This window comes from Cherax quadricarinatus, chromosome 8, assembly GCF_038502225.1.
Source record: "Cherax quadricarinatus isolate ZL_2023a chromosome 8, ASM3850222v1, whole genome shotgun sequence".
NCBI classification, from domain to species: domain Eukaryota; kingdom Metazoa; phylum Arthropoda; class Malacostraca; order Decapoda; family Parastacidae; genus Cherax; species Cherax quadricarinatus.
Window position 1 is genome coordinate 46,651,945 of NC_091299.1, and position 22,912 is coordinate 46,674,856.

The 22,912-nt window shown below is 42.4% G+C and overlaps 1 protein-coding gene across 1 annotated transcript in view; it reads right to left on the reverse strand.

The window, feature by feature from the left end:
- The window catches only part of LOC128685278 (uncharacterized), a 56,834-nt gene extending 40,393 nt beyond the window's left edge, over positions 1-16,441 (reverse strand). Inside the window, exon 1 of the mRNA XM_070083056.1 lies at positions 16,108-16,441. Within this exon, the coding sequence (XP_069939157.1) occupies positions 16,108-16,370 (263 nt within the window). The 5' untranslated portion in view covers positions 16,371-16,441. The remainder of the gene's footprint in view (positions 1-16,107) is intronic.
- Between the last annotated feature and the right edge of the window lie 6,471 nt (positions 16,442-22,912).

The window sequence follows — 22,912 nt, forward strand, 5'->3', positions numbered from 1 at the left end:
ATGTTGAAAAGATTAGCCAAAGGTGTGCTAAGCTCCTCTTTACATTCCTTTAGAACCCTGGGGATTTGTTAGGTTTTAATTTATCTATTTGCCTAAGGACCATGTCACTCGTGACCCTAATCGTGCACAGTTTATTCTCGTCCTGTTCTACATGATTTATCATTACTGGAATATCGCTGGTATCCTCCTGTGTAAAAACTGAGAGGAAGTATGTGTTAAAAATTCTACACATTTCCTTATCACTGTCAGTGAGCTGACCCGAGGAACTTTTGAGTGGGCCTATCTTGTCCCTGATCTTACTTCTGTATACCTGAAAGAATCCTTTTGGGTTAGTCTTCGATTCTCTTGCAACTTTAACCTCATAATCTCTTTTTTCTTTTCTAATTCCCTTTTTTATTTCTCTCTTTAACTGAATATATCGATTTCTTAATTGCCCCTCTCCTCTTTTGATTTGCCTATATATGCCTCTCTTTTGACCAATCAGATATTTTAATCTATTGTTCATCCATTTAGGATAATTTTTGTTTGATCTGATTTCCCTATTTGGAACATAATTTGACTGAGCAGCTAGAACTATGCCCTGGAAAGCATCATATCGGCAACCATCACCACCTACCTGACCTTTAGTCAGGTCATTCCAGTTCAGCCCACCTAAGTAATTTTTCAGTCCTATGCAATCAGCCAAGCGAAAGTCAGGGACGGAGACTTGATTGCCATTATTAGGGGAATTCCATAATATATTAAAACTGAGTGATTTGTGATCACTTTCCCCAAGCTCATCATTAACCTCAAGATTATTAACTAGTGTTTCCCTACTGGCAAGAACCAAGTCAAGGAGGTTATTTCCCCTAGTAGGCTCTGTCACAAACTGTTTTAAAAAACAATCCTGGATCGTATCAAGAAAGTCACCTGACTCTAAATTTCCTGTCAAATTGCTCCAGTCAATCTGTCTATAGTTGAAATCTCCCATTAGCACAACATTTTCGTATGTAGATGCCTTACGAATTTCGTCCCATAGAAGTTTACTGCACTCCCTATCAAGATTTAGGGCCCTGTAAATCACACCCAAAATTAGTTTTTCTTGGCCCTCGAGAAATTGTAACCAAACAGATTCAGTGGCTGATGCTTCTAATTTAATATCTTGTCTAACACAACAATTTAAATTGTCTCTGACATACATTGCTACTCCACCACCTTTCCTGTTGACCCTGTCAGTGTGGAATAATTTATAGCCTTGTATGTGACATTCAGAGGGCATCTCTCTATCTTTCAGATTGAGCCAGGTCTCTGTTATAGCAATAATATCTATGTTTCCTGCACTTGCAATTAATCTTAGCTCATCTATCTTATTTCTTACACTCCTGCTATTAGTATAGTAAACCTTAAGGGAGCTAGTCCCTTGCTGCCCTCTGCTATCCCCCTTTGTTTGCTGACCTGATCTATTGTCTTTATTTATAACTTCATGCTGAATGCCTTTTATACATTTACTGTTTCCAACCCTAGTGTTGCAACCTGCTTGTTTCCCACACACACCCATACCTCTATCTTTCATCAGTTTAAAATCATAGGCATTTCACCAATGGCCTTCTCAATCGAGTCTGCAAGTGCTACCACCCCTGCCCCAGAGAGATGTACCCCATCCCTTGCATACATATCATGTTTGCCATAAAAGTTGTTCCAGTTGTCAATGAATGGGATTGCAAGTTCCTTGCAGTATCTGTCTAGCCAGCAATTTACACCAATTGCCCTAGACAACCATTCATTTCCTACTCCCCTTCTAGGCAAGATGCTACATATGATTGGGATCCCTCCCCTAGACTTAATGAAATCTATAGCTGACCTGTACTTATCTAGCAGCTCTTCTCTCCTACCCTTCCCAATATCATTTCCACCAGCACTGAGACAGATAATGGGCTTGTTCCCATTACCTGACATGATATTATCCAGCCTGTTGACTATGTCCCCAACACCAGCTCCAGGGAAGCACACTCTATCTCTCATCTTCTTATTCCTGTTACAAAAAGCACGGTCAATATATCTTACCTGAGAGTCACCAACCACAAGAATGCGCTTACCTCCATTAGCAGGGGCAGTAGTACCCTTACCTTCACTGGCCACTGAAATACATTCATCCTGAAGAACAGAGAAGCGATTTCCTACCTTCAGATCTTTACTCTTAACTTTCCTTACTCTGATGCGCCTCCCATTACTGTGAACCACTCGCCACTTGTAGCAGGTGCTGGGCTGCACCTCACTGCTGGTAGCCGTTGCTACCTCCCCAACTACAGCCTCCTCACAGCGAGAGACAGACTGCACCTCACTGCTAGAAGCCTCATTCCCCACAACTCCAGCCACCTCACACTCTCTCCCAGACCCATTGAGGTGGACCTTCAGCCTCCTAATCTCCTCCTGGAGAAGCAAGACCTCCTCCTTCAACTCTCCAACCTCAATTTTTAAAACACTGCAGAAGCAAGCCATGCTTTGTAACCGTCCACGCTAATCCCCAAAGCAGCTCAGGGTCTGTGACCTCACGTGACGACTGACCACTGACCACACACTGGAAATGAAATTGCCACTCAAGTGCCTCCTGGTACTGGACAATGCTCCTGCTTATCCTCCAGACTTGGAAGACCAATTGTTTAGGGACTTCCGTTTTATAACAGTGAAGTTCTTGCTTCCTAATACCACTCCTCCCATCCAGCCCATGGACCAGCAGGTCATTTCTAACTTCAAAAAACCCTACACAAAAGCAGTGTTTCAAAGGTGCTTTGAAGTGACCTTGGACACTGACTTGACCCTAAGAGAGTTCTGGAGGAATCACCTCAATATCCTTCATTGCACAAGCCTTATAGGTAAGGCCTGGCAGGGAGTGACTTCCAGGACTTTGAACTCTACTAGGAGAAAATTGTGGCCAGATTGTGTCCAAGAGAGGGATTTTGAAGGGCTTGGGGCCGACCCTGAGGACCCTACGCCTGTTGTGGAAAGTATTGTATCACTGGGGAAGTCCTTGGGGTTGGATGTGAGTGGCGAGGATGTGGAAAAGTTGATGGAGGACCACAGGGAAGAGCTAACCACTGAAGAGCTGCAAGACCTTCAACTGGAACAGCAACAGACTGCAGCCGAGGAAATTGCTCCAGAGGAGGAGGAAAAGAGAGGGGAGAAGGTGCCTTCTTCAGTGATTAAGGATATGTGTGCAAAGTGGAATGAGTTGCAAAGTTTTGCTTAAAAGTATCACCCTGACCAAGTTGAAACAAGCCATATCTGCAACATGTTCAGTGACAAAACCTTGTCCCACTTCAGGGAAATCTTAGATGCCAAAACAGACCTCTCTGGACAGATTTTTTGTGTGACAGTGGTCCAGTGACTCTCAAGCTGGTCCTAGTGCCATTAAAAGACAAAGAAGGGAAGTAACCCCGAATAAAGACTTGATGCCTGAAGTCTTTATGGAGGGGGATTCCCCTTCCAAACAATAAATCCTCCCTCTCTCCTCCTCCCTGTCTTCCATAAGCCAACAAGATTCTTCAATAAAGTTATGTAATAGTGATTTAAATGTACATTTATTTATTTTATTTAGTTCTCATTGTTTTGTGTATGAAAAACTATAAATAATCTTCAAAAAATGTATTTTTTGTTAATATTTTTGGGTGTCTGGAACAGATTAATTTTATTTACATTAATTCTTATTGGAAATATTATTTCGGTTTTCGGCCATTTTGGTTTTAGGCTGACCTTCTGGAACAGATTACGGCCGATAACTGAGGGTGCACTGTACTATACAACTGTTGCATCAACACTAGTAAGTAAACTGCCAACACATATTAAACTAATAAAGGTGTCACCCCAAACAATTGACAACAAGTAAGTGTATCTTATGATTTCATGTGAAAAGAACTCAGAAAGTTAAACCCAACTAAAAGCACCAGTCCAGATAACACACTGATTAAGTTTCTAAAAGATAGTGCCTCTGAATTGCCAATTCCCATTGCTCACATAATAAATTTGTCCTTTACCACCAATACTGTTATGGAGGGGTTCAGGAGGCCAGAGTTATTCTTATCTTCAAGAAAAATAGTAGGTCTGACATCAGCAACTACAACCTCTCCTCACTTAGTGATGTACTCGTTTACAGACGCCTCAAACTTACGACGGGCTCTCTGACCACTATGCATACCTTAATAATGTATATATTAGAGGTGATTTCCTCTATTCATTTCAGTTTACAGTACACTATAGGTAGTAGGTTGGTAGACAGCAACCACCCAGGGAAGTACTACCGTCCTGCCAGATGACTGTGAAACAGAAACCTGAAACTGTATCGCATGATGGTAGGATTGCTGGTTTCTTTTTCTGTCTCATAAACACGCTAGATAACAGGGATATCTTGCTACTCCTACTTACACTTTGGTCACACTTCACAGACACGCACATGCATATATATATATATACATACATCTAGGTTTTTCCCCTTTTTCTAAATAGCTCTTGTTCTTCTTCATTTCTTCTATTGTCCATGGGGAAGTGGAAAAGAATCTTTCCTCCGTAAGCCATGCGTGTCGTATGAGGCGACTAAAATGCCGGGAGCAATGGGCTAGTAACCCCTTCTCCTGTAAACATTTACTAAAAAAGAGAAGAAGAAAAACTTTATAAAACTGGGATGCTTGAATGTGCGTGGATGTAGTGTGGATGACAAGAAACAGATGATTGCTGATGTTATGACTGAAAAGAAGTTGGATGTCCTGGCCCTAAGCGAAACAAAGCTGAAGGGGGTAGGGGAGTTTCAGTGGGGGGAAATAAATGGGATTAAATCTGGAGTATCTGAGAGAGTTAGAGCAAAGGAAGGGGTAGCAGTAATGTTGAATGATCAGTTATGGAAGGAGAAAAGAGAATATGAATGTGTAAATGCAAGAATTATGTGGATTAAAGTAAAGGTTGGATGCGAGAAGTGGGTCATAATAAGCGTGTATGCACCTGGAGAAGAGAGGAATGCAGAGGAGAGAGAGAGATTTTGGGAGATGTTAAGTGAATGTATAGGAGCTTTTGAACCAAGTGAGAGAGTAATTGTGGTAGGGGACCTAAATGCTAAAGTAGGAGAAACTTTTAGATAAGATAAGATAAGATAAGATTTTGTTCGGATTTTTAACCCCGGAGGGTTAGCCACCCAGGATAACCCAAGAAAGTCAGTGCGTCATCGAGGACTGTCTAACTTATTTCCATTGGGGTCCTTAATCTTGTCCCCCAGGATGCGACCCACACCAGTCGACTAACACCCAGGTACCTATTTGCTGCTAGGTGAACAGGACAATAGGTGTAAGGAAACGTGTCGGAATTTCCACCCGCCGGGAATCGAACCCGGGCCCTCCGTGTGTGAAGCGGGAGCTTTAGCCACCAGGCCACCGGGCCTGGTGTGGTAGGGTGTGGTAGGTAAGTTTGGGGTGCCAGGTGTAAATGATAATGGGAGCCCTTTGATTGAACTTTGTATAGAAAGGGGTTTAGTTATAGGTAATACATATTTTAAGAAAAAGAGGATAAATAAGTATACAAGATATGATGTAGGGCGAAATGACAGTAGTTTGTTGGATTATGTATTGGTAGATAAAAGACTGTTGAGTAGACTTCAGGATGTACATGTTTATAGAGGGGCCACAGATATATCAGATCACTTTCTAGTTGTAGCTACACTGAGAGTAAAAGGTAGATGGGATACAAAGAGAATAGAAGCATCAGGGAAGAGAGAGGTGAAGGTTTATAAACTAAAAGAGGAGGCAGTTAGGGAAAGATATAAACAGCTTTTGGAGGATAGATGGGTTAATGAGAGCATAGGCAATGGGGTCGAAGAGGTATGGGGTAGGTTTAAAAAGTAGTGTTAGAGTGTTCAGCAGAAGTTTGTGGTTACAGGAAAGTGGGTACGGGAGGGAAGAGGAGCGATTGGTGGAATGATGATGTAAAGAGAGTAGTAAGGGAGAAAAAGTTAGCATATGAGAAGTTTTTACAAAGTAGAAGTGATGCAAGGAGGGAAGAGTATATGGAGAAAAAGAGAGAGGTTAAGAGAGTGGTGAAGCAATGTAAAAAGAGAGCAAATGAGAGAGTGGGTGAGATGTTATCAACAAATTTTGTTGAAAATAAGAAAAAGTTTTGGAGTGAGATTAACAAGTTAAGGAAGCCTAGAGAACAAATGGATTTGTCAGTTAAAAATAGGAGAGGAGAGTTATTAAATGGAGAGTAAGAGGTATTGGGAAGATGGAGGGAATATTTTGAGGAATTGTTAAATGTTGATGAAGATAGGGAAGCTGTGATTTCGTGTATAGGGCAAGGAGGAATAACATCTTGTAGGAGTGAGGAAGAGCCAGTTGTGAGTGTGGGGGAAGTTCGTGAGGCAGTAGGTAAAATGAAAGGGGGTAAGGCAGCCGGGATTGATGGGATAAAGATAGAAATGTTAAAAGCAGGTGGGGATATAGTTTTGGAGTGGTTGGTGCAATTTAATAAATGTATGGAAGAGGGTAAGGTACCTAGGGATTGGCAGAGAGCATGCATAGTTCCTTTGTATAAAGGCAAAGGGGACAAAAGAGAGTGCAAAAATTATAGGGGGATAAGTCTGTTGAGTATACCTGGTAAAGTGTATGGTAGAGTTATTATTGAAAGAATTAAGAGTAAGACGGAGAATAGGATAGCAGATGAACAAGGAGGCTTTAGGAAAGGTAGGGGGTGTGTGGACCAGGTGTTTACAGTGAAACATATAAGTGAACAGTATTTAGATAAGGCTAAAGAGGTCTTTGTGGCATTTATGGATTTGGAAAAGGCGTATGACAGGGTGGATAGGGGGGCAATGTGGCAGATGTTGCAGGTGTATGGTGTAGGAGGTAGGTTACTGAAGGCAGTGAAGAGTTTTTACGAGGATAGTGAGGCTCAAGTTAGAGTATGTAGGAAAGAGGGAAATTATTTCCCAGTAAAAGTAGGTCTTAGACAAGGATGTGTGATGTCATCGTGGTTGTTTAATATATTTATAGATGGGGTTGTAAGAGAAGTTAATACGAGGGTCTTGACAAGAGGCGTGGAGTTAAAAGATAAAGAATCACACATAAAGTGGGAGTTGTCACAGTTGCTCTTTGCTGATGACACTGTGCTCTTGGGAGATTCTGAAGAGAAGTTGCAGAGATTGGTGGATGAATTTGGTAGGGTGTGCAAAAGAAGAAAATTAAAAGTGAATACAGGAAAGAGTAAGGTATGAGGATAACAAAAATATTAGGTGATGAAAGATTGGATATCAGATTGGAGGGAGAGAGTATGGAGGAGGTGAATGTATTCAGATATTTGGGAGTGGACGTGTCAGCGGATGGGTCTATGAAGGATGAGGTGAATCATAGAATTGATGAGGGGAAAAGGGTGAGCGGTGCACTTAGGAATCTGTGGAGACAAAGAACTTTGTCCTTGGAGGCAAAGAGGGGAATGTATGAGAGTATAGTTTTACCAACGCTCTTATATGGGTGTGAAGCATGGGTGATGAATTTTGGAGTGAGGAGAAGGCTGGAGGCAGTGGAGATGTCATGTCTGAGGGCAATGTGTGGTGTGAATATAATGCAGAGAATTCGTAGTTTGGAAGTTAGGAGGAGGTGTGGGATTACCAAAACTGTTGTCCAGAGGGCTGAGGAAGGGTTGTTGAGGTGGTTCGGACATGTAGAGAGAATGGAGCGAAACAGAGTGACTTCAAGAGTGTATCAGTCTGTAGTGGAAGGAAGGCGGGGTAGGGGTCGGCCTAGGAAAGGTTGGAGGGAGGGGGTAAAGAAGGTTTTGTGTGCGAGGGGCTTGGACTTCCAGCAGGCGTGCGTGAGCGTGTTTGATAGGAGTGAATGGAGACGAAGGGTTTTTAATACTTGACGTGCTGTTGGAGTGTGAGCAAAGTAACATTTATGAAGGGGTTCAGGGAAACCGGCAGGCCGGACTTGAGTCCTGGAGATGGGAAGTACACTGCCTGCACTCTGAAGGAGGGGTGTTAATGTTGCAGTTTAAAAACTGTAGTGTAAAGCACCCTTCTGGCAAGACAGTGATGGAGTGAATGATGGTGAAAGTTTTTCTTTTTCAGGCCACCCTGCCTTGGTGGGAATCGGCCAGTGTGATAATAAAAAAAAAAAAAATATTGCATAAACATTTAAAAACATACCAGAAATGTTATAAATGGTGTAAAGGTAACATTAAAACAATATCAAAGATGATTGACACAAACTCACTACTGTTATAGTATGCTCCTCATTTAGCGACAAATTTGTTTAGCGATGTGGTCTTAATAATGGAACTCCGTCATTAAGTGAGGAGAGGCTGTATAGCCCTGTTAGTATATTCAGTGTGATGTCCAAAATTCTTGAGAAGGCAGTGTACTGTCAAGTAATTATCTTAATGACAAAAACATTCTTCATAGTTACCAATCATGTTTCAGGAGATCTTACTCGACCGACACCTCCCTATTTAGTCTGACAGACTACCTGAGAAGTCAAATGTCACTAGGGAATCTCATAGGTATGGTGACCCTAGGCTTGCAAAAGGCCTTTAATATGGTGAATCATAATGAATTATGCAAGAAACTTCAAGTTATCAGCATAGGTTCTGTAGACTGGTTTATGTCATACCTGAGCAACAGGAAAGAAATTGTGAAGATCAACAACACATTCAGAATCCCTGCCAACAGCATGTGGGGTTCCCCAAGGTAGCATTTTGGGTCCCTTACTGTTCTTATGTTATATGACTGACGTGCCCATCATTGTCAAGTGTAAGCTTCTGTTGAATGCAGCTGACAGTGCTTTGTCAGTGTCAGGTAAAGACCCCACAAGATAGAACTAATGAACTGTCACTAGAACTAGAGCCCTGCAGCAAACAGTTAGTAGACAACAAATTATCATTATAACTCAGGAAAACAGAAGCCATACTCTTTGGAATGAAAAATAAACTGAATAGGGTAAATAATTTTAATGTTCAGTGTAATGAGGAAACCATCACTTCAGTATCTTCAGTGAAATATTTGGGAATCCCCTTTGACCCAAGAATGTCAGGAGAACTGATAGGGAACAGTGTAGTAAAGAAAGTGAATGCCAGACTGAAGTTCCTCTACAGACTGGCAGTGTCTACCTACTGAGGCTAAGAGGACCCTATGTCTAGCTCTCATACAATGCCATGCAGATTACTCTTGCTCTTACTCTGGATATGCTGAATGTTGAAGACAGAGTAAAACAACTGAAATTAAATCATGTTTGTAAAATTGCTCACAAGCAGGGTCCAAAATATCTTGCTGCCAAGCTTGTCAGGGTGTGGAACCAAAACAAGTTTAGCACTAAGGGAAGCAAACACAACTTTATAGTACCCACAGTAGGTGGTCAGGTTTCAAACACCTTTTATCGAACACCAATAAAGGAGTGGAACAGACTGCCTGCACATGTCAAAGCCTGTCACACCATGAGCCAGTTCAGGCAGACAGCTAAAAGGTACTTAATGAATGAAGCTACAAAAAGGGAGGAAAGTGATTTCTTGTATAGTTAACATTCGTGTACCTAATACTGTAACATTCATGTACATATTACTGTGATCCTTTCCTTAATGTTAATGTAAATAACTCTGTTTACTCCTAATAAATCTCCTTGTACTGTAACTGCTTTTCACATAGTTGAGTTACTTAGCATTTTTTAACTGTTAATATTTAAATTATATGATATTACAAGGACCCCAGTAGAAATAAGTCACTTTGTCTGACTTTTTTGGGTTATCCTAGGTAACCTACACATATGCTGTTATGTAAACCAGGAATATACCTGGAGAGAGTTCCGGGGGTCAACATTCCTGCGGCCCAGTCTGTGACCAGGCCTCATGGTGGATCAGGGCCTGATCAACCAGGCTGTTACTGCTGGCCGCACGTAATCCAACGTACGGACCACAGCCCGGCTGGTCAGGTACTGACTTTAGGTGCCTGTCCAGTGCCTGCTTGAAGACAACCAGGGGTTTATTGGTAATCCCCCTGATGTATGCTGGGAGGCAGCTGAACAGTCTTGAGCCCCTGATACTTATTGTGTTGTCTCTTATTGTGCTAGTGGCACCCTTGCTTTTCATTGGGGGGATGTTGCACCGTCTGTCGAGTCTTTTGCTTTCGTAGGGAGTGATTTTTGTGTGCAAGTTTGGTACTAGTCACTCTAGGATTTTTCAGGTGTATATAAACATGTATCTCTCCCTCCTGCATTCTAGGGAGTATAGGTTTAGGAACTTCAAGACTTCCTAGTAATTGAGGTGGTTTATTGCAGTTATGCTTGCCATGAAGGTTCTTTGTACATTTTCTAGGTTAGCAATTTCACCTGCCTTAAAAGGTACTGTTCATGTGCAGCAATATTGCAGCCTAGATAGAACGAGCAACCTGAAGAGTGTCATCATGGGCTTAGCATCCCTGGTTTTGAAGGTTCTCATTATCCATTCTGTCATTTTTCTAGCAGATGCGATTGATATAATGTTATGGTCCTTGAAGGTGAGATCCTTCGACATGATCACCCCTAGGTTTTTGACATTAATTTTTCGCTCTATTGTGTAGTTGGAATTTGTTTTATGCTCTGATGAAGTTTTAATTTCCTCAAGTTTTCCATATCGGAGTAATTGAAATTTCTTTTCATTGAACTTCATATTGTTTTCTGCAGCCCAAAGATTTGGTTGATGTCCACCTGGAGTCTTGCAGTGTCTTCAACGGAGGACACTGTCATGCAAATTCGAGTGTCATCTGCAAAGGAAGACACGGCACTGTGGCTTATATCCCTGTCTACGACAATTTATGTAAGTGTACATATTTGTGTGTACCTGTACCTGAATAAATACTTACTAACACATGTGCATACACATATACAGGCAGTGGTCATGTTCCAAGAACTGTTGCAGCCTGTGGAAGTCCCTGAAGCATGGTTCTATACATAACGGAGCTTTACACTGCATACGCATAAAACCGTATCTCTGCACTTTACATTTTACTGCCGTCTTGATGTACGAGCACAGACATAACATGTTAACTAAGCTGCTTGCTTCTTGTCTGTAGGAGGAAATGTTGGCTTGGTTGGCAATGCTCTAGTCTCACACACACACTGTGTTTGTGGTTCAATCCCTGGCATGGGTGGAAATGTTGGGCATGTTTCCTTACACTTGCTGTTCCTATTCACCTAGCAGTAAGTAGGTACCTGGGTGTTAGTCAGCTTTTGTAGGTCACATCCTAGCAGATAAGATTGAAGGACCCCAATGGAAATAAGGCAGACAGTCCTCGATGATGCACCGACTTTCTTGGAGCCTTTTAAGGCAGGTGAAATTGCTGACCTGGAGAATGTACAGAGAACATTCACAGCACTGGGAATGGTTGAAGCTCCTTGACTTGTATTCCCTGTAATGCAGGCAAGAAAGATACAGGGTAATATACACTTTGGAAATTCCTAGATGGATTAGTACCAAATTTGTACACAAAAATCACTCCCTACGAAAGCAAAAGACTCAGGAGGCAGTGCAACATCCCCCCTATGAAAAGCAGGGGTGCCCTGAGTACACTAAGAGACAACACAATAAGTGTCACTGGCCCAAGACTGTTCAACAGCCTCCTAGCATACATAAGGGGTATTACCAATAGACCCCTGACTATCTTCAAGAAGCTGGACAAGCACCTGAAGTCAGTATCTGAGCAGCCGGGCTATTACCTGGAGAGAGTTTACATGGAGAGAGTTCCGGGGGTCAACGCCCCCGCGGCCCGGTCTGAGACCAGGCCTCCTGGTGGATCAGAGCCTGATCAACCAGGCTGTTGCTGCTGGCTGCACACAAACCAACATACGAGCCACAGCCCGGCTGATCCGGAACTGACTTTAGGTGCTTGTCCAGTGCCAGCTTGAAGACTGCCAGGGGTCTGTTGGTAATCCCCCTTATGTGTGCTGGGAGGCAGTTGAACAGTCTCGGGCCCCTGACACTTATTGTATGGTCTCTTAACGTGCTAGTGACACCCCTGCTTTTCATTGGGGGGATGGTGCATCGTCTGCCAAGTCTTTTGCTTTCGTAATGAGTGATTTTCGTGTGCAAGTTCGGTACTAGTCCCTCTAGGATTTTCCAGGTGTATATAATCATGTATCTCTCCCTCCTGCGTTCCAGGGAATACAGGTTTAGGAACCTCAAGCGCTCCCAATAATTGAGGTGTTTTATCTCCGTTATGCGCGCCGTGAAAGTTCTCTGTACATTTTCTAGGTCGGCAATTTCACCTGCCTTGAAAGGTGCTGTTAGTGTGCAGCAATATTCCAGCCTAGATAGAACAAGTGACCTGAAGAGTGTCATCATGGGCTTGGCCTCCCTAGTTTTGAAGGTTCTCATTATCCATCCTGTCATTTTTCTAGCAGATGCGATTGATACAATGTTATGGTCCTTGAAGGTGAGATCCTCCGACATGATCACTCCCAGGTCTTTGACGTTGGTGTTTCGCTCTATTTTGTGGCCAGAATTTGTTTTGTACTCTGATGAAGATTTAATTTCCTCATGTTTACCATATCTGAGTAATTGAAATTTCTCATCGTTGAACTTCATATTGTTTTCTGCAGCCCACTGAAAGATTTGGTTGATGTCTGCCTGGAGCTTTGCAGTGTCTGCAATGGAAGACACTGTCATGCAGATTCGGGTGTCATCTGCAAAGGAAGACACGGTGCTGTGGCTGACATCCTTGTCTATGTCGGATATAAGGATGAGGAACAAGATGGGAGCGAGTACTGTGCCTTGTGGAACAGAGCTTTTCACCGTAGCTGCCTCGGACTTTACTCTGTTGACGACTACTCTCTGTGTTCTGTTAGTGAGGAAATTATAGATCCATCGACCGACTTTTCCTGTTATTCCTTTAGCACGCATTTTGTGCGCTATTACGCCATGGTCACACTTGTCGAAGGCTTTTGCAAAGTCTGTATATATTACATCTGCATTCTTTTTGTCTTCTAGTGCATTTAGGACCTTGTCGTAGTGGTCCAATAGTTGAGACAGACAGGAGCGACCTGTTCTAAACCCATGTTGCCCTGGGTTGTGTAACTGATGGGTTTCTAGATGCGTGGTGATCTTGCTTCTTAGGACCCTTTCAAAGATTTTTATGATATGGGATGTTAGTGCTATTGGTTAGTAGTTCTTTGCTGTTGCTTTACTGCCCCCTTTGTGGAGTGGGGCTATGTCTGTTGTTTTTAGTAACTGTGGGACGACCCCCGTGTCCATGCTCCCTCTCCATAGGAAAAGGCTCGTGATAGGGGCTTCTTGCAGTTCTTGATGAACACAGAGTTCCATGAGTCTGGCCCTGGGGCAGAGTGCATGGGCATGTCATTTATCGCCTGTTCGAAGTCATTTGGCGTCAGGATAACATCGGATAGGCTTGTGTTACTCAAATTTTGTGGCTCTCTCATAAAAAATTCATTTTGATCTTCGACTCTCAGTCTGGTTAGCGGCTTGCTAAAAACTGAGTCATATTGGGACTTGAGTAGCTCACTCATTTCCTTGCTGTCATCTGTGTAGGACCCATCTTGTTTAAGTAGGGGCCCAATACTGGACGTTGTTCTCGATTTTGATTTGGCATAGGAGAAGAAATACTTTGGGTTTCTTTCGATTTCATTTATGGCTTTTAGTTCTTCCCGCGATTCCTGACTCCTAAAGGATTCTTTTAGCTTAAGTTCGATGCTTGCTATTTCTCTGACCAGTGTCTCCCTACGCATTTCAGATATATTGACCTCTTTTAGCCGCTCTGTTATTCTTTTCCGTCGCCTGTAAAGGGAGCGCCTGTCTCTTTCTGTTTTACATCTACTCCTCCTTTTTCTTAGAGGAATAAGCCTTGTGCATACATCGAGTGCCGCCGAGTTAATCTGTTCTAGGCATAAGTTGGGGTCTGTGTTGCTTAGTATATCTTCCCAGCTTATATCGGTTAGGACTTGGTTTACTTGGTCCCACTTTATGTTTTTGTTATTGAAGTTGAATTTGGTGAATGCTCCCTCGTGACTAATCTCATTATGTCGGTCTGGGGCTCCGCGCATACATGACTGGACCTCAATTATGTTGTGATCTGAGTATATTGTTTTTGATATGGTGATATTTCTTATCAGATCATCATTGTTAGTGAAGATGAGGTCTAGTGTATTCTCCAGTCTAGTAGGCTCTATTATTTGCTGGTTTAAATTGAATTTTGTGCAGAGATTTAAAAGCTCGCGTGAGTGTGAGTTTTCATCAGAGCTGCCTCCTGGTGTTATTACTGCAACAATATTATTTGCTATATTCCTCCATTTTAGGTGCCTTAAGTTGAAATCCCCCAGGAGCAAGATGTTGGGTGCAGGAGCTGGAAGGTTTTCCAGACAGTGGTCAATTTTTAACAGCTGTTCCTGGAATTGCTGGGATGTTGCATCCGGAGGCTTGTAGACTATCACAATGACTAGGTTTTGGTTCTCGACCTTTACTGCTAAAACTTCCACTACATCATTTGAGGCATTTAGCAGTTCTGTGCAAACAAGTGACTCTGCAACGTACAGGCCAACCCCCCCCTTTTGCCTGTTCACTCTGTCACATCTGTATAGGTTGTAACCTGGGATCCATATTTCGTTGTCCAAGTGATCCTTTATGTGGGTCTCAGTGAAAGCCGCGAACATTGCCTTTGCCTCTGCAAGCAGTCCACGGATGAAAGGTATTTTGTTGTTTGTTGCTGGCTTTAGACCCTGTATATTTGCAAAGAAGAATGTTATCGGACTGGTGGTATTGTTGGTACTGGGGGGGGATTTTTTTTCCGGCATTAGTATCTGTATCTGTTGGTTTGGAGTGGAGGCCATCGACTGTGGTTCCACTCCAGGAATGACTGGATTTGGTGTACGATTTCTGCCATTTCCTGCCAGTTTTTTTTCCTTCCTGGCACTAAAAAACCTCTCCCTCTTGAGTGGCTGTGGCTACCCAGGTTTTCCCATGGCCTGGATGTTTTGTATCTTTTTGTCCCCTTTAGATGGTATGCCTGGCAATTTAAGTTATAGCACAGTCTTTCCTGTACTGAAGAGGTACACAGTTCAGGGTGAAAAAGCTTACAGGAAGGGAGTTTGCATTTTCCTGTTGTCATATGGGCATGGCATTTCCTAGGGTGGTCATAGTTGCACGTCCCATCTGTTTTTCCAGATTTCCCATGCCAGCAGATACCGAGTGCATAGTATGTGCACAGGCTTGGTTTCCGTTTGCCTTGGGTTTCTGTGACTGTATTCCCTGTTGGTGCATGTTTCCCTGTCTTACTTCTATCCTCCCTAGCACCAACAATGGAGCTCCCACCATTTGTTTTTGGTAATATATCCTCACTATTGCTAGTGGAGTCCTCTTGTTTGCTGTTTCCTGCGGTATTTCTAGTTTGCAATATTGGTTTTATCTTATCTTTGACTACACTTGTTTCCCTACTATGGCTCCTGTCCCCTATGGGGTCATTTATATGTATTCCTTCCTGCGTATAATTCCCGACTACCTGGACAAAATCTCCAGCTTCACCATTACTGTCTCCCAGGACAGCATCTCCAGCTTCCCCATTACTGTCTCCCAGGACAGCATCTCCAGCTTCACCATTACTGTCTCCCAGGACAGCACCTCCAGCTTCACCATTACTGTCTCCCAGGACAGCACCTCCAGCTTCCCCATTACTGTCTCCCAGGACAGCACTATCAGCCCCCCATTTACTGACTACCAGGACATCATCTCCAGCCTTACAGTTTCTGACTACATGGCCAGTATCAAGGGCAGTACCATTCAGCCCGGACTTTTTATGTTCCCATCTGTTGTAGAAAGCTTCCAGGTTTTCTATGAAAGCAGCTTTGATGTTGACCTCTTTTAATACCCTTGTGATTTTAGTCCACAGATTTATCTCATTTGGGCATACCCCAATGTACATCGGTTTAATGTGGGGCAAGCAGTAACAGCTTGGCTGATCAGGCTCTGATCCACAACGAGGCCTGGTCACAGACCGGGCCGCGGGGGCGTTGACCCCAGAAACCCTCTCCAGATTATCTTAAGTAGCTAACCCCCCAGCTTAAAAATCCCAACAAATCTTTTCTTTACTGCCCCCCCCCATGGGGTACATAAAATATACTAACTCACCTATAACTGCGATGCTGTTTGGTATTAGTTGTAAATATCAAGGCAGAACTTTGTGCTAGAAGTGAAGAACTTGAAGCACTTGTACGGGGACAAAGTCTGCTGCTGTATATCACTTTACATGTAATTTGACTTGCCAACTTCGTGACATGGTAACTTGGTCTTATATTTACACTGGCAAACCTTTTAGGTGTATCCTTCAGAACATTTACAGCATATAATCCCCTAGATAACTGAAGTAGTGGAGTTCTGAATAAGTAATACATTCTTTCTTTTCTTTGTTTGGTTTATCAGGGCCACTGACAACATGAGCCGTACCCAGCCCGGCTTCTCCATGATACAATACAATACAAGATTTAGATTTTGCCACCGAAGTGTCTAGTTTATTGTGCACCCCAAATCCATCCTGTGGACGGTAGCGCAAAAGAATATGGATACACAAAATACACAAATAATCCACACATAAAAGAGAGAAGCTTACGACGACGTTTCGGTCCGACTTGGACCATTTATTTATTTATTTATTTATTTCCAATTTGTGCACACATACAGAGGTACAAAAAAAATACAGATAAGAGCAGTATGCCAAAGCCACTTATACTATGCATAGCATTACGGGCTGGCTTAAAATTAACTTAAGATTAACTAAGCAATGATTATTATTATTATTATAATCAAAAAGAAGCGCTAAGCCACAAGGACTATACAGCGCTGCTACTAAGCAATGATGAAATCAGTGATAAAACATTAATGTAAACAGATAACTATAAAGCACAAGTGAGTATTACAAAGACAGGTCATATGGTTGCATTCAGTTAGGTAGTGATTCTGTTAGGTAGTGTATTTAAAAAATAATAAAGTTAGATTGGGTTTTAGGTTTAACATTTATGTGATATAATTGTGAGAAACATTTAAGATATACAATTTATAATGTTCAGTTATTCAGTATTTATTTGGTTTTGGGTGAGTAAGTAATCTTTGAGAAGAGACTTGAATTTATAAACAGGTTGTGTTTCTTTTATATTTACAGGTAATGAATTCCAGATTTTAGGGCCTTTTATGTGCATTGAGTTTTTGCATAGTGTGAGATGGACACGAGGAACATCAAAGAGTGATCTGTGCCTTGTGTTATGGTCATGTGTTCTGTTGAGGTTGGCAAGGAGATGTTTGAGGGGAGGGTTAATATCAGAGTTAAGTGTTCTATGTATGTAATAGGTGCAGTAATAAGTATGGATGTTTTGTATGGTGAGTAGGTTTAGTGTATTGTATATTGGTGGAGTGTGCTGCCTGTAGTGAGAATTTGTTATCATTCTAACTGCAGCCTTTTGTTGGGTAATTAGTGGTCTGAGATGGTTAATTGTTGTTGAGCCCCATGCACAAATTCCATAGGTGAGATAGGGGTAAATAAGAGAGTGATATATTTATTGATACACAAAAGGCCCCGGAAATATAAACACAAATGCAGTATAATGTGATCCTTTATTGACTACGTTTCGCCCACACAGTGGGCTTTTTCAAGTCACAAACAGAACTACCTGGGGTGGAAGGAACGCGAGTATTTATAGTCCGGTTCAGAATGCTGAGGCCCCGGAACTAGGCCCCAAAGGGTTAACAGGTGTACATATGGATTTTTATTTATCTACATATCTATAATTCACTTATCTGTTACATGCAAATTTAGGAAATTTGCTTATTATATAAGAGATAAGATAAGATTTCGTTCGGATTTTTAACCCCGGAGGGTTAGTCACCCAGGATAACCCAAGAAAGTCAGTGCGTCATCGAGGACTGTCTAACTTATTTCCATTGGGGTCCTTAATCTTGTCCCCCAGGATGCGACCCACACCAGTCGACTAACACCCAGGTACCTATTTGCTGCTAGGTGAACATGACAACAGGTGTAAGGAAACGTGTCGAAATGTTTCCAACCGCCGGGAATCGAACCCGGGCCCTCCGTGTGTGAAGCGGGAGCTGTCTGTCTGTATTCCTCAACAAGTGGACAATTAAGCACATAGTGTTCAAGACAGTGACCATATGCTTGATCACATAATTTACATTTAGTTTGATCATCATTTGTGTGTGTGTCTGCCAAACTGCCAGAAGTACTTGTAACCAAGCCTAAGAGGCCTGTTCGGCAATTAATTTTTTGGGGTTTGTTTTCTGTCCGATTTCCTCCAGTTTTGGTGCACAAGACGAAGTACTTTCTCTAATTACTGTAAATATTTGTCAATAAGATACCTCAAGCAACAACTGAGAAAAGACTGATTTACTGAAAAAGCCCTTTGGCAGGTCACTTCTCCTATATGAGACGACGTAAGGTTGTTTGGACACTTGGTGCCGAGAAAACAATGCTAGTACGAATTTTGGGTAAATTTCCTGTCCTCTAAATATCTTATCTTCATTTCACAAAAAAATAAAGTTTGTTAGTACTTGGAATGTTGAAAAAAAATCTTCCCTTTACTCCCACATAAATCCCAAAATATTTGGAATATTTGCAAAAAAATTCAAAGCAAATTAGAGAAATCATTATTTTACAATTTCTGTGAACATTATTCCACTTAATTAAGTAATAAAGGAGAAGTGAAGCGACACAAGTGAATAAGTTACTTCCGAGATATTGGCCTGGAGCGCCGGCTGGTCCCCCGTCTCGAAAAAAAAAAAAAAAATCCGCGAAAATCGCGTTTGTTTCGGTGTATTTCTTAGTAAACTGATGTTCTAGCGCAGTTATCCTCTTCAAAATACCGTTTTCTCTTACTCAAAGACGACATGGAGAGGAGTAACTCATTTATATCGAAATATTCCCGATGGTCTCTTCGCCATATAGTAGCCTATTTTATTCAGTCTAGAGTATATAACATGTTTGTATGTTATTTATAGTGTTTATTATTTCATATTAGATCAATTCTGATAGATAAATAAGCCATAGAGTTGATATATAAGCTGATATAAGTGTAATAATGAAGTGATTTCTCCTGGCTCTCTGGAGCGGGAGTACTGCCGAGTGTTCACAGATGGTGCCTGATTGGCTGGCACTCTACGGATAAACTCCGCCTACTCTTATATGATGCCAAATAGTCAAATATTATATTAGGAGAATAATGCAAAAAAAAGCGATAAAAAAAACAAGGAAAAAATTCCAAAAAATATATGGGCTGTGAGCAGACGTGCTACCCATATCGCCGTCACCATACCTGATATAAATGACTATAATTTCTTGCTTTAATTCCTACTACACAGCAAATGGTTAGTAGACAACAAACTATCATTACACCTGGAGTTTACCTGGAGAGAGTTCCGGGGGTCAACGCCCCCGCGGCCCGGTCTGTGACCAGGCCTCCTGGTGGATCAGAGCCTGATCAACCAGGCTGTTACTGCTGGCTGCACGCAAACCAACGTACGAGCCACAGCCCGGCTGGTCAGGAACCGACTTTAGGTGCTTGTCCAGTTCCAGCTTGAAGACTGCCAGGGGTCTGTTGGTAATCCCCTTTATGTGTGCTGGGAGGCAGTTGAACAGTCTCGGGCCCATGACACTTATTGTATGGCCTCTTAACGTGCTAGTGACACCTATGGAAAATTTTCTAGGGTGCTTACCTGTATGTACCTCAACATTATATACATACCAGTAATCTCATTGGGAGACAACCATATTGTTTACCGTAGTCACCCCGTGTAGACATGTGAGAAAACTTAACCACCCCTGGTCGCGGCAAGTGGTTCCTTCAACCTCACAATCTTATCCATATCTATCCGAGACCAGTATGGATTGGATAGCACCCACAAGTACGGTGCTACTAATTAATTGTGGACTGTATAGATTATATTAGTTTAGCTGAATGAAGGGGGGGGGGGTAGGATACACCTGGATACATCCATCAAGGAAAAACATTTGTACATAATCCCCCCCAGTACCAACAATACCACCAGTCCGATAACATTCTTCTTTGCAAATATACAGGGTCTAAAGCCAGCAACAAGCAACAAAATACCTTTCATCCGTGGACTGCTTGCAGAGGCAAAGGCAATGTTCGCGGCTTTCACTGAGACCCACATAAAGGATCACTTGGACAACGAAATATGGATCCCAGGTTACAACCTATACAGATGTGACAGAGTGAACAGGAAAAAGGGGGGGGTTGGCCTGTACATTGCAGAGTCACTTGTTTGCACAGAACTGCTTAATGCCTCAAATGACGTAGTGGAAGTTTTAGCAGTAAAGGTCGAGAACCAAAACCTAGTCATTGTGGTAGTCTACAAGCCTCCGGATGCAACATCCCAGCAATTCCAGGAACAGCTGTTAAAAATTGACCACTGTCTGGAAAATCTTCCAGCTCCTGCACCCAACATCTTGCTCCTGGGGGATTTCAACTTAAGGCACCTAAAATGGAGGAATATAGCAAATAATATTGTTGCAGTAATAACACCAGGAGGCAGCTCTGATGAAAACTCACACTCACACGAGCTTTTAAATCTCTGCACAAAATTCAATTTAAACCAGCAAATAATAGAGCCTACTAGACTGGAGAATACACTAGACCTCATCTTCACTAACAATGATGATCTGATAAGAAATGTCACCATATCAAAAACAATATACTCAGATCACAACATAATTGAGGTTCAGACATGTATGCGTGGAGCCCCAGACCGACAAAATGAGACTAGTCACGAGGGAGCATTCACCAAATTCAACTTCAATAACAAAAACATAAAGTGGGACCAAGTAAACCAAGTCCTAACCGATATAAGCTGGGAAGATATACTAAGCAACACAGACCCAAACTTATGCCTAGAACAGATTAACTCGGTGGCACTCGATGTATGCACAAGGCTTATTCCTCTAAGAAAAAGGAGGAGTAGATGTAAAATAGAAAGAGACAGGCGCTCCCTTTACAGGCGACGGAAAAGAATAACAGAGCGGCTAAAAGAGGTCAATATATCTGAAATGCGCAGGGAGACACTGGTCAGAGAAATAGCAAGCATCGAACTTAAGCTAAAAGAATCCTTTAGGAGTCAGGAATCGCGGGAAGAACTAAAAGCCATAAATGAAATCGAAAGAAACCCAAAGTATTTCTTCTCCTATGCCAAATCAAAATCGAGAACAACGTCCAGTATTGGGCCCCTACTTAAACAAGATGGGTCCTACACAGATGACAGCAAGGAAATGAGTGAGCTACTCAAGTCCCAATATGACTCAGTTTTTAGCAAGCCGCTAACCAGACTGAGAGTCGAAGATCAAAATGAATTTTTTATGAGAGAGCCACAAAATTTGATTAACACAAGCCTATCCGATGTTATCCTGACGCCAAATGACTTCGAACAGGCGATAAATGACATGCCCATGCACTCTGCCCCAGGGCCAGACTCATGGAACTCTGTGTTCATCAAGAACTGCAAGAAGCCCCTATCACGAGCCTTTTCCATCCTATGGAGAGGGAGCATGGACACGGGGGTCGTCCCTCAGTTACTAAAAACAACAGACATAGCCCCACTCCACAAAGGGGGCAGTAAAGCAACAGCAAAGAACTACAGACCAATAGCACTAACATCCCATATCATAAAAATCTTTGAAAGGGTCCTAAGAAGCAAGATCACCACCCATCTAGAAACCCATCAGTTACACAACCCAGGGCAACATGGGTTTAGAACAGGTTGCTCCTGTCTGTCTCAACTACTGGATCACTACGACAAGGTCCTAAATGCACTAGAAGACAAAAAGAATGCAGATGTAATATATACAGACTTTGCAAAAGCCTTCGACAAGTGTGACCATGGCGTAATAGCGCACAAAATGCGCGCTAAAGGAATAACAGGAAAAGTCGGTCGATGGATCTATAATTTCCTCACTAACAGAACACAGAGAGTAGTCGTCAACAGAGTAAAGTCCGAGGCAGCTACGGTGAAAAGCTCTGTTTCACAAGGCACAGTACTAGCTCCCATCTTGTTCCTCATCCTCATATCCGACATAGACAAGGATGTCAGCCACAGCACCGTGTCTTCCTTTGCAGATGACACCCGAATCTGCATGACAGTGTCTTCCATTGCAGACACTGCAAGGCTCCAGGCGGACATCAACCAAATCTTTCAGTGGGCTGCAGAAAACAATATGAAGTTCAACGATGAGAAATTTCAATTACTCAGATATGGTAAACATGAGGAAATTAAATCTTCATCAGAGTACAAAACAAATTCTGGCCACAAAATAGAGCGAAACACCAACGTCAAAGACCTGGGAGTGATTATGTCGGAGGATCTCAACTTCAAGGACCATAACATTGTATCAATCGCATCTGCTAAAAAAATGACAGGATGGATAATGAGAACCTTCAAAACTAGGGAGGCCAAGCCCATGATGACACTCTTCAGGTCACTTGTTCTATCAAGGCTGGAATATTGCTGCACTCTAACAGCACCTTTCAAGGCAGGTGAAATTGCCGACCTAGAAAATGTACAGAGAACTTTCACGGCGCGCATAACGGAGATAAAACACCTCAATTACTGGGAGCGCTTGAGGTTTCTAAACCTGTATTCCCTGGAACGCAGGAGGGAGAGATACATGATTATATACACCTGGAAAATCCTAGAGGGACTAGTACCGAACTTGCACACGAAAATCACTCACTACGAAAGCAAAAGACTTGGCAGACGATGCACCATCCCCCCAATGAAAAGCAGGGGTGTCACTAGCACGTTAAGAGACCATACAATAAGTGTCAGGGGCCCGAGACTGTTCAACTGCCTCCCAGCACACATAAGGGGGATTACCAACAGACCCCTGGCAGTCTTCAAGCTGGCACTGGACAAGCATTTA